This window comes from Haemorhous mexicanus, chromosome 10, assembly GCF_027477595.1.
Source record: "Haemorhous mexicanus isolate bHaeMex1 chromosome 10, bHaeMex1.pri, whole genome shotgun sequence".
Lineage (NCBI taxonomy): Eukaryota > Metazoa > Chordata > Aves > Passeriformes > Fringillidae > Haemorhous > Haemorhous mexicanus.
The window spans coordinates 6,031,083-6,043,343 of NC_082350.1; the positions used below are offsets into that span (position 1 = coordinate 6,031,083).

At 49.3% G+C, this 12,261-nt stretch overlaps 1 protein-coding gene across 1 annotated transcript; it reads right to left on the reverse strand.

Annotated features, from left to right (window-relative positions):
* Window positions 1-897: 897 nt before the first annotated feature.
* Window positions 898-12,178, reverse strand: DNAJB11 (DnaJ heat shock protein family (Hsp40) member B11). The gene is made up of 10 exons (XM_059855114.1): window positions 12,020-12,178; window positions 11,630-11,786; window positions 8,770-8,867; window positions 7,855-7,987; window positions 6,803-6,945; window positions 6,147-6,229; window positions 5,622-5,679; window positions 5,018-5,129; window positions 4,341-4,500; window positions 898-1,276 (listed from the first exon to the last, which is right to left on the reverse strand). Exons 1-10 carry the CDS (start codon window positions 12,085-12,087, stop codon window positions 1,212-1,214), a joined length of 1,077 nt encoding a protein of 358 aa, XP_059711097.1. The 5' UTR covers window positions 12,088-12,178; the 3' UTR covers window positions 898-1,211.
* Between the last annotated feature and the right edge of the window lie 83 nt (window positions 12,179-12,261).

Sequence of the window (12,261 nt, forward strand, 5' to 3'; positions counted from 1 at the left end):
AGGATCCCACAGTACAGCCCCAAGATTCCTGAAGGAAGTGGAAGGAGCATGGAGCCAGGTGGCATTGGGCTCTTCTCCCAGGGAACAAGCAACAAGACAAGGTGAAATGGCCCCAAGTTGTTCCAGGGGAGGTTTAGATTGGATATGACAGAAAATTCCTTCCCTAAAAGGGTGGTCAAGCACTGGCACAGCTGCCCAGGGCAGTGGTGGAGTCCCCATCCCTGGAGGGGTTGAACAGACGTGTGGATGTGGCACTTGGGGACATGGGGCAGTGGTGGCCTTGGCAGTGCTGGGGGAACAGTTGGACTTGACCTCAGAGGGCTTTTCCAGCCTTACTGATTCCATGATTTCTGTTGCTGCCTGGCACAGGGAAGCCCAGGTCTGTCCCAGAAACACATCACCAGGGAGGTTTTGCCATTCCAACTCCAACAAACACTTTATTCCCATCAGCCTCACCCGTCCTCACAGAGGACAGAGCGCAGGAGGGGAGGGAGCTTTTCCAGACTGATTCCATGTGGGGCCAAGGAGGGACAACTAAGGCCACGAGGAGCCATTCCCAAATTCCACCATGACCAAGGAGTCCTAGCTAAGCTGGTGCAAATTCAAATTTCTGACCAATTTTTGGGACTTGGTAGTTAGGAGAGCCCACAGAGGCCTTGACAGACTCTTTTCCCAACCAATTTTGGGGCCTAACACAGCCCAGTGCACTTCCAACAGCACCAGTATTCCTGCCCCAAAACCAGACTCTGAACCAATACCACACTCTGGACCCAGAGGGGAAGGGGAGGAAGGGCTGGCATTAAAAATACCACCCCAAAGCAACAGGAATTTGGAAGAAATTGACATGAAGGACGTAAAAAGCAGGAGCAGCTACGAAAATATGTTGAGATGGCCAAGAAAAGTCACATCAAAATATATTTAAAAACCAGAAATTCCAATCTGTGTGGAATTTAAAACTCCTTTCCCCCACCTATGTTTTCCTGCTCAAGGAATCTCTGTTGTTCCAGGACGTGGAACATGATAGGCAGCACCAGTTATGTCCTGAAAAAGTATTTCCCCAAACTCTGAGCACTTCCATAATTTACAAACCAAAGATGAGCTAAACCTCAACCATCGCCCCCCCTCCCTCTTCCCCTTCTACAGTGGGCAGGAGAAAAGACTGCAAACAAATCTGACTTTGCATTTCCAGGGAAGTCCAATTTTTCCACACATCAATATCCCTGCAATCCATTGTAGACCTTTTGCACTGATCCTTGCTTCAACAGCTGCTTGAGACCTGCAAGGGAAGGGAGAGTGTCACACGCAGAGCACAGCAAAGATGTCAGGATGACTTTTCCAGCACTTCTTCCCCATTCCTGAAATCCCATACACTAAACACTCCAAGGAACTGGCAGTTCAAGGATCTGGCAGTATCAAATTCTTACCAAACAGGCTAAAGAGTGAGTCAGCCCTTAAATCCATAATAGCTCATCTCCTGGGGTCGGCATGGCATGACAGGGAAGGGCTGGCAGGTCTCCACTGCTGCTTAAAGGGCAAGCCCACAGAGAGCAGAGGAAGCAGAGTGGCAAGGGTGGATGTGTCACTGTTTTTCCAGAGATTAGAGAGGGAGTCCCCTCTGATTAACTCAGCCTGGTCACTCACTGCCCTGGAACCCCTCAGGACACAGCTCAGAGCAGCCTCAAAAACCACTGAGCCCAAAACACAGGGAAACTCCCAACACTGTGGGTGACCTTCAAATAAATATAAGAAGGACATTGAGGGCTGGAGCATGTCCAGAGAAGGGAATGGAGCTGGGGAAGGGGCTGGAGCATCAGGAGTGGCTGAGGGAGCGGGGAAAGGGGCTCAGCCTGGAGCAAAGGAGGCTCAGGGGGGACCTTCGGGCTCTGCACAACTCCTGACAGGAGGGGACAGCCAGGTGGGGGTCAGGCTCTGCTCAGGGGAACAAGGGACAGGATGAGAGGAAATGGCCTCAAGTTGCTCCAGGGGAGGTTTAGATTGACTATCAGTAATGAAACCAACCAATTTACTTGTACAGAAGAAAAATCCAACCTTTCATGCAAATCCTTCAGGAAATCCTGCTAAAAACCAGTTTGTCTCCCTGCAACCCTTGTCCTGCTTGTCTATCCTTAAACCTTTCTGGTTACACATTCTACTGTCCCTGAAAATCAGCAATGGGATGCATAAGGGTCACAGTAGCTGTGTTAAAATACTGGAAAAATGCCCTGGAAATAGTAACTGGAAGCAGGATGTCTCTCTGCTAGGCAAGAACTTTTCATGTTCCTTGCCTGATGGCCAGAGATTCCTGAACGTTTTTCAGGAACATCAGGAACAAAGTGAACACATGTCCAGGAGCTGCTCATTATTAAGAACAGGTCATTCTCCAAGGCAAATTCACTTCCTCTCCTGCATCCAGAGGAACCTCCAAGTCACTTTCCAGCTGGTGGGTGAGAGGATGTGGCTCCTGGATGTCTGGTTCTTAGAAAGGAAGGGTATAGCTGGAGAAAGGTGTGCTCCCAGAACCCTGAAAAATTCCAATTAGCACTACCCCACACCTCATTTCCCAGCAGCTCCCACACCTCTGTCAGAACACCCCCCGTAGTGCACAGGATATTTCAACATGTACCCATGATTTAATCAGGAATTCCAACCAGGAATCCTAACAATTGGTGCTACTGTACTTCAGGCACTTTTTACTGGAGCCTGAAGTCAATTTTTCCTTTGAAGTGTTGCTGATACTAACAAGAAGTGACAGGTTACAGCATAGACGGTGAGGAAGCTCCAATCAGCAGTGATCAAGTCCCACTGCAGGAAAGAAGGGATATTATTTCTGTGACTCCAAAGCTGAGGGTGGTGCTCTTGGAGCCAGAGTATCTTCTGACAGCCCCAGGAGCTGGATATGTAGTTAGGAGATAAGAAATGAGGACCACTGCCAACAATAAGGAAAAAAGGGATGTTTTGAATTCTGAAGCCCACAGTTTCCCTTTGAATGTGTACACTGAGCTGCTGCCACACACAGGGATAGACCTATCCCCTCATAAAACTCCTGATATCACAGATGTTTGGAGATACCCGGCACACAGAAAGGCATCTGACTGCCTACCCAGTCACCTTCCCCTGGGAAATGTGTGATTGCTTTGGGAGGGAGAGAAACACCCAAGGCCCTGTGACTGAACACACCCATGCCAGTGCCATCATCTCTCTGTTCCCGGATATCCGTAGAGGTGTGTGAGCAATTCTGTCAAAAACATGGAGGCTTCTGTCACTGCTCCTTGCCCAGTGTCCTCTAAACTGCCAAGAGCAACAGCTGGAATAACCTCACATGTGTTTCAGCGCTGCTGTTGCCTGATGAAGCTTCTAGAAGGGTAGCAGAGCCTGGACTGAGACTCCACAGTGACGAGGCCGTAGTGCCTTGTACAACATTCTTGGAACAAGAGGGAAAGCACAGGGATAAAACCACAAAGCAGGATCACTCTAAGCCCAGCCCAGAGGTACAGACCTCACAGCCCAAAGAGCTACAGGAAGAGCCTCAGGACATCTGGAGCTGTAGCCACCAGCTGGACTGCACAGGGCAGCTGGCACAGTGTGGCCAAGGCAGTGGAATAAAACCCACCCAGTGCTTGGCTTCCCACTACAAACTTGAGGAATCCAGGAAATCCACTAAAAGAAGTCAATCTACTTCAGAAGAAGCCCTGGAAGAAGTTCTGGGGATTTCCTGAAGAGCTGCATTAGTCCATGCCAGGAATATCTTTGTCCCGTGGCAGAGGATGAGGCCCTTCTCATGATGAAGATTCCTACTCTGACATGGAGCAGCAGAACCACAGAGGCTGCTGGAGCAAAGAATTCCCTGCTAGGAGTATAGGATTTAAGGATTTACCCTCCTGGCAATTTTAGGATTCCTACATGGTTCATCAGGTTTCCATTTGAAGCTGAGCAGCAGATCTGTCCTAGAGGGAGTAGGCTGGAAGGAGCTGTGGGAAGGAACAACCCACAAGTCTTGCCTCCAAGAAAGTAGCAGCAGGGGCTGGAAAACCCTTTGTGATCCCATTCCAGCCGAGGCAAAGCAGACAGAGGCTGAGCCCAGCAAGGCTGTGGGGTCAGACAGATGGGCAGCACCAAAACAAAGCACCTGCAAACTTGCCAAGAGCTGCATTCCAACAGCAGCATATCCCAACCTCAGCAGCCAAGCTCCCCCGCTTCCAAGGGAAGTGGGAGTTCATCACAGGCCACCAGCCAACTGTGTTATGTTGGACAAGGGGCACAGGGACAGGACAGTCCCTCCTGACTGCTCCAGCCCCTGGAGGAGCTGTGCCAGGTTCAGGCTGAGGGCTCTGGGCACACACCTTCCCGCTGCTCTGGCGTCAGCTGCTCCTTGGGGAACTCCACGTCGAAGGTGATTATTAGGGAGCCTTTGATGTTGTTGTTATCAAAGTTTGGAAGACCTTCTCCCTTCTTCCACAGCTTGGCGCCGGGTTTTGTGGTTTTATCCCGCACAATGTGAACCTGGAGAGAAAAGGAAAGTTAGAACATTAGTGGTGTTACAGGATCCCAGGATCACTGAGGTTGGAAAAGACTTCCAAGATCAGAGTCCAAGCCATGACTGATTCTGACCTTGTCAACCAGAACAGAGCACTGAGGGCCACATCCAGATGTTCTTTGAACACATCCAGGGATGGGGACTCCACCACCTCCCTGGGCAGCCCATGTTCTGTGTGTGCACCCCAATACTCCAACACTCTTTCCAACCCACTGGAAAGCTCCAACTGGCATTGATTCCTTGCCAAAACCAGTGATACCCCACGGGTGCAGGCTGTTTCACTGGACACATGCCAGAACTAACACCACCCTCTGCTGGGACAGCCTGGAAGTGAGGCACACACTGTGCACCCCTCATACAGACTCCATTGGCCTGCAATGTTCCAACAGAGGGAATACTGTAGATAACCAGACCCTGAGCAAGCCAACCCTCAGCACGGAGCTGCAGGTGAATTTGGGATGCACACAACACCCTGGGCCTCACCTTGTGCCCATCCAAGTGGGCAATATCCATCTCAAAGCCTGTCAGTGCCTCGACCAGCGAGATTGTCACATTTGTGTACAAGTCATCTCCTCTCCTTTCGAACACTGGGTGCCTGTGGAAATAAGAGCCATTGAACTTTACTCCTTCCCCAGAGGGGAAAAAGGTCCTTGAGCTTCTTTCCTTCAATTTGGGAGGTTGGAGAAATCATAAATAGGAGGGGAAGTGAGAAATGAATCAAATTTAGCTTCATTTTCCTGTGTAAGATATGCACTGATAAATGCCTTTTCTATTTCTAGGGCACTGAGTGGTGAGGTGTGGCAAGAAGTCCTGACTCACACAGCAATTTTCTTAGTAGTGCATTTCCTTACAATAACGAGATTGTGTGTAAGGGAAAAGGAGATATTTATTCTGAATCACACATGGTGAATTCAAGCAAAAAAAAATAAGATACTTTGATAATTTCACTTTTAACAGCATCAAGTCCAACTCCTCCAGCACCAGGAGGGCTGAGCATCCAGCACCCTGAGTGCCAGACCTGCACCTGCCCTGCTGAAGGACAAGCTCCATTTGGCCAAGCAAGAGCCTAACTAGGCCAGAGACTTACTTAAGAACTTTTATTCGGAAGCGCAAATCTCCTGGCTCCCCATCCACGTGGGGCTCACCTGTGGGGGAGAAAGAAAAGTTTTGTTTAAAGGAAATTGTTAGGAATGAGTGGAGAGACAAGCAGGATATTACAGACTTGCTGCTCACAAGTTAAAGGAAAAAAAAAACCAAATAATTGATCTTTAGATGACGAAAATTCTGCTTAATCATCTCCTAAAGAGCTTAGGGCTTTCTGAGTGCTGCCTCGGCAAGGTCACACCTCTGCTTTTCTGGAAGACCTGTCTGCATGTTAATGATGCCCTTTAGTCACTGAAGGGCAGAGATGATCCCTTTAAAGGCTCAAACCTGGAACAGATGCTCCTGCTCAGGTGTTGTCCCCACTCCCAGCTAAGGGAGTGGAGCTGTGTTATCCAGACTTAGGAACATGCTCCTGTAATTCAGCACTTCCAACCACATGGGGGCTTGGGCACTGCCAGTGCCAGAGAACCATGGAGGAGGAGCAGCTCAGAGCTGAGCACACACTCACCTTCCCCAATGAAGGGATACTCCATGCCATCCCTCACTCCTGGCTCTATCTCCACTTCCAGGGTCCGCTCCTCATTCACCAGCCTGAAAACGGGAAGAGCAACCCAGCAGTCAGTTTGCAACATTATTTATTATTTCAACTTCATCTCAACTTTTAATTTGTGTCCCTGAGGTAAGGAGAACACCCCACAAGCTCACACATGCTGTCCTTGCTCACATCTAAACCAAGAGAGTCAGAGCTGCCTTTCTGGTGAACTGAGACTCAGGGAGTAGAGAAGGTGAAGCTGAAAGCTCCCAAATACACAGTCAGCATCAGGGGGTGTGATGGCATTCCATTTCAGCATGGCATTCCATATCCAGCTGTTCCCAGCTGTGTGCTTCCCGTTCAAATCTAGCTGTGGAAGTTTGTGCAAGGAATAAAAGGCTGGAAGAGGAAATTGGGGAGCTCTACATCCAACAGATGTAAGACTCGAGAGTGGCTCCCGGGAAATGAGAACCCGGTGTTAAACCTTCCCGAAGTCCCCAGCTCTTCCTGGGAACACAGGCGCGTTCCCCCACCTAGCGGTGGGTTTTGGAATAAACCTCCCTATATTGATGTCCCTACATAAAATCACGGAATTTAGGATTCTGCGGAGCAGGAACGAGCACCAAACTCACTTGACGTTGGGGCATTCATCACAAACAACTTCCTGAGTCATCTGGAAGCGCCCAGGGCCCAGCTGGGTGGTTCTCATCTCCTGCCTGCAGTTGCATTTCCGTTTGCCAGGTGCCTGTCTTGCCACTGGCTTGTTCCTGACAACCTGCAGGGAAGAGGGAGAGGCTGATGTCAGTGGTCCTGGGTCTCCATAAGGGTCTGGATTTCTCTGAAAAGAAAATGGTTTGGTTTGGAAGGGACCTTAAAGATCACCTAACTCCAGCCTTGTGCCACGGGCAGGGACACGTTGTTGTGTGGTGCTGCCACAATAACTCCAAATGTGGCCTTGGCAAAACAATGACAAGTTTTCACCTTGTGATCACATGTTAAACACCAAAAAAGCTCTCTCTGACATCACTATTGCCATTCTCTTTCCACACAGGAAAGGTAACACTAGGATGGAACACTCCACACTTTGGTTATGACACTTCCTTGTCCCACACAACAGGGAAATTATCTGGAGTTGCCCCAACAGCCACAACACAAAATCAACCAATGGAAAGCCAACATGCAGACAGGAGGGATTGTCAGCACCAGAGATGGAGCTTGCTTGAAAGAAGGTAATAATTTTCCACATACTCTCCTCAGTTATATAATCTGGAAACTTGTAGTGACATGTTTGGCCGTAGAAGGAAACTGAAAAATTCTCAATGTGGTTTTACAGGAATTGCAAAGTGAATTTGAAGCTTATCAACAGCCCCTAAAATATTCCTAAATTCTACAGAGGGACAATTTACACCTCATCCAGCTGGGCTGCTGCACTAATCAAGCTGAGCTGCTGACTGACAGCCAACAAATCAGTATTATCACATTTATGGAGACACTGCCAATGCAAAAGATGAATAAATGTGTGGTTTCTTTAGTAAACTGCAGGAAACAGCACCACAACATCCTCCACTGCCAGACACAGAAAAGGAGCATCTATTGCTCCAATTTTTGGGAGAAGATATTCTGAGCTCTGGTCAGGCACCTCAAATCTGGGAACACCTGGAAACACTGAGACAAGTAAACTTACTTCTACAAAGTTTCCTGAATACACCTCCTCCAGTGTGACCTCCAGGTCCACGATGATGTCACTTCCTCGGGGAATATTCCTGTCTTGCTGGCGAGGGCTTCCTCCAAACATGAATCCAAAGTCCCCAAAGAAACTGGAGATAAGCACACTGGTTAGCTCAGGAAGGAATTCTAGGCAAATGCTTCTACTCCACTAAAAAGCAGCAATCCTAAAGCTCCAGAGTAAACCCAGAAACCTCTTTTAGTTCCTGCAGAACACAACTCAAGTCTTCAAACACAGCAGCCACTTTGGAAGAGTTTTCTGCACTAAGGAAAACAAAATTTGGAGCAGAACATGCAAAATCTGACCTCTCCACACTGCACTGCTGCTCAGTTGCCACCACCAAAAGGTGTAAACTCTGAATAGCACTGCAAATCACTGCTAGCAGGTTGGTTTTCAGTAGTTTGAGGACAAGAGGGATGAGGAAAACTCCCTAGGAATCCTGCATATTGTCCCTCAGAACAGAGCAGAGCAGCAGTGCAAGTCCTCACCCAGGATTACAGGAGCTGAACAACTTCTGGAATTATTTTAGGAAATTTTCCAAAGGGGCAGAAAATCAGGCTCTGTCCAAGCTATGTGCAAGTGCCTTTGGTTTTTAATGCTGCAAATTCTACAGGGGCTGTGCAAGTAGCCACAGCATTGCTTTCCAGAAGGAAAAGTGTCCCCAAACTGGTGTGTGTCAACAGGTTAAACCCCAATCACACACAGATAACCTGAGAAAGTTTCCACGTTTGAAGCAGGTGCTGCACCTGAAAAATCACCCACAGTGCCCAGAGGTGCCACGTGGGAAATCTCTACTGGATCAAAAGGGTGTTTGAGCATCACAGAATCAGAGCAGCAGCTGCAGGACAGCCCAAAGGGGTTAAAACTCCTTACTGGGAGAAGATGTCTCCATGGGAGCTCTGGTGCCCATCCTTCAGGCCCTCCTCTCCATAGGCATCGTACTGTTTCCTCTTCTCCTCATCTGACAGCACCTGGAAAAGGCAGGGATGGAAGAAAGGCTCAGCTGGAACTGAGGGGAGGTGTTGGACAAGGCTTTGAGGGCCCCCAGCACTTTTCACTGAGGACTCTACAGGAACCCTGCTTGCTGTGCTGTCTGCAAAAGTTAAGCCCATAACAAGCACATTTCGTTCATTAAAAAGGCAGGAGCAGCCTGGAAAACATAAATATTGAGTTTATCTTAAACATTAAAAAAGAATCACAAAGAATAACTCAAATCCTACAAAGCAGGACATGCTGAGACAAATAATCACATACCACCACCCCTGTGTCTCAGCCATTACTTTTAAACATTGATAATATTTCCTAAGTTTTGATCTTTGTTCTTTCCTGCCTCAGAGATCAGAAGTCTCTGGTCACATTTAGTCTTCTTTGCCCTTCCTCCCTCATTGATCAGAGTTAGCAGGTTGGCTTTCAGAAGGCTGTAGAGGAGTGGGAACAGATGGAGAAGCAACTCAACAGGTGGAGAAGCAGCTAAAAGATGAAAACCAGCTGAATTTGGGGTGTTTGGAGAAGCTGTGGCTGCCCCATCCCTGGAAGTGTCCGGGGCCAGGTTGGAGGGGGCTTGGAGCAACCTGGGATAGTGGGAGGTGTCCCTGCCCATGGCAGGGGGTGGGACTGGATGGGCTTTAAGGCCTCCCAACTCAAACCATGCTGAGATTCTGTGGAATTATAACCACTGATAAATTCTAGCAACAGGGAAAATTAGCAGTGACTTCACTACTTTCACCCAGCAGGTAAGGGTTCAGTTGTCCCTTTGCCACTTGAGATTCCCATGGAAACTCCTCCCAAATCCATCCTTAAATTCATGACTCTTTGTAGAAGAGTCTCACTCCCTCTCCTGGGATCAGTCTCTTTCCTGGTTCAACCAGCTGAATTCAGAGCACGCAGCTCCAGGCTGGAATCACCGAGCCTGTGAAAATGAAGACACTGAGCAGGTTCATTAACCTACTTTCCCCTCAATTTTTTGGGAAAGCTTTGCCACAATCAGCTACCCAGACCATGAGCAGCAGTGCTGTTAACAGAGGCTTTATGGTGAGGACAATTCTGCTTTATAAGGGACACCCAATTCTGCTTCCATTCTGCCCAAAAATCAACTCACTGTGTCCCACAGCTAACTCAGCAGAAGGGTGTCCAAGCTGTCCTGGCTAAACACAGATAAAGACCTGGCAGGGAGGGCATCAAAAGCTTCCTCCAAATCTCACACACATGAATACTGGATTTCTGATTTGATTTCACAAACATTTTTTCACTCAGCTTTTAAATAGAAAGAATAATCTCAGCTGCTGGCAAACACTTAAACCAGCTGGAACTCAAGGAAGAGGCAGAGAAATCACTTGCCAGCAGGAAGTGCCAACAAGATCCCAGCTCACAGAAGCAGCACCAAGCTCACAGTTCCATGTGCATCAATCCTGAAGTGCTGCAAATGATAGGGGATTACTTTTTTCCACAAAAAATGTCTTTATATTCATTTTCCCTGTGAAAACGAATATAAAGACATTTTATATTCTTTATAAAGAATATAAACAGTTTTCTTTCTCAACACAGAGAAATAAATGCCAGCTGGTTCTCTCACTTCCTCTTTTGAGGAATATTTGCATATCTGAGGAGCACCAGGGGTGGAAGCAGGAGCCAGGCTACAAACCCTTTTCTCTGCAGCTGGGTTTTTCCCAAAGGACCCCAAGCTCCCACCCAAAGAGCAAGTCACTGCTAGGAATTTCTGCTAATGGAATTTTTCAGCATCATCTTCCTCTCTGCTGCACAGGGGGGAGCAGGAGCAGATGGAGTCCAACCGTGACAGAAGGAGGACAAAAAGGACAGAAAACAAGGAGGAAACATTCCATCACTATGTATGTACAGCCAAGGAAAGCAAGCCTTTGACTTCACACCTTTGGGCAATACAATAATCTGTATTTGATTTATTTAATGCACTGGGCTATTAGTGTGGGGGATTATTTGCATGAAACAGCATCATCATGGAATAACAGGAATCCTGCTGTGACCCACAATTACTCTTCTCACTTAATAACCTCTAAACCCAAGGCCAGCACCTTTCACTTCCCATCAGCTCAGACTGATCCCAACCAGGTCCTATACACACTTGGAGCTGCTGCACCTCCACTCCTCCCTTGAGGAACTGGGAATAAATTCCAAAGAGCTTTAAGCTGGTGCCTTGGCTTCCTCCTGGCTGAGAGGTGTTGGATTGTCCTCTGGCAGGAGCAGCTCTCCAAGCAACCTGGTAGGCTCTGGATCTTTGCTTTTTACCTGGGAGAGTATCTGAAATTGGATGTATTAACAAGGGCAGGATGGAATTTGGTGTAGTAATAGGGGGAGGATGGAAATTGATGAGAAGGAGAAGGAAGGGAGGAAATTTGATGTGGAAGGCATCCCTGCCCATGGTGAAGGGATGGAATGAGATCATCTTTAAGTCCCTTCCAACCTAAACCATCCTGGGATTCTGTGATAGTAAAAGATGTAGGATGGAATTCAATGTATTAACAGGGGGAAGATGGAATTTCACATGGTAGCAGGGGAAGGATGGATTCCAGCTGTATCTTAGGGAAGAGCCTTTAATTCCATACAAACCTCCTTTCCCCTGCACTGAACGCTCCAAGATGAATCCTCCCAAATCTCAATGGCCAAGCTCCAGCCTGTTTTACTACGAGCTCCATCCCACCCTTCCCAGCCCAGGGAGGACACTCCCGGCTCCCACAGGGACATTCCCCTCTGCCCTCACCTCGTAGGCAGCGCCCAGGTCCTGGAACTTCTCCTGCGCCCGGGGGTCGTCGGGGTTCCTGTCGGGATGGAGCTGCAGCGCCAGTTTGCGATAGGCCTTCTTGATGTCCTTGATGGAGGCGCCGCGGGACACCCCCAGGATCTTGTAGAAGTCTCTCCTGCCGTGGGGGGAGAGAAAAGGTGAGGGAAGGGGAACAGGGAGAAGGTGAAGGAGAACGGGGATGGGAGAGAGACGGGAAGGGAGAGGAGCGAGGGGAAACGGGAGAGAGGAGAGCGATGAGGGGAAGGGAGCGGGGTCCCGTCAGCGCCGCGGCCGCCGACCCTGAGTAGGGGGAAGGCCCGGTGCTGAGGGCGAACCCCCAGGCCCGTGGGCGCGGCCCGGCGCACTCACCCCGCGGCGGCCTCCCCGCAGAGGCAGAGCAGGAGCAGGCAGAGGCGGCCGATCCAGGCGGGGGCCATGGCGGGCCCGGCCCTGCCGGCTGAGGGGGAGCGGCGCGTCCTGGCGGCTCCGCAGCGCCCCGGCCCCGGAGGCCGCCGCCAGCCAATGGGAGCGCGGGGTGTTCCACGCTAGCCAATCCGAGCGCGCCGCCGAGCAACGCCGGCCAATGGGCTGCTCACACTTCACCGCCGCCG

Excerpts from the sequence above, each read along its gene's own strand:
- DNAJB11 (XM_059855114.1), bottom strand. The coding sequence starts at position 12,087 with ATGGCCCCCGCCTGGATCGGCCGCCTCTGCCTGCTCCTGCTCTGCCTC. Across the intron at positions 5,680-6,146 it reads GTATCCCTTCATTGGGGAAG|GTGAGCCCCACGTGGATGGG; the intron begins GTGAGTGTGTGC and ends TCTCCCCCACAG. Across the intron at positions 5,130-5,621 it reads TTCCGAATAAAAGTTCTTAA|GCACCCAGTGTTCGAAAGGA; the intron begins GTAAGTCTCTGG and ends TTATTTCCACAG.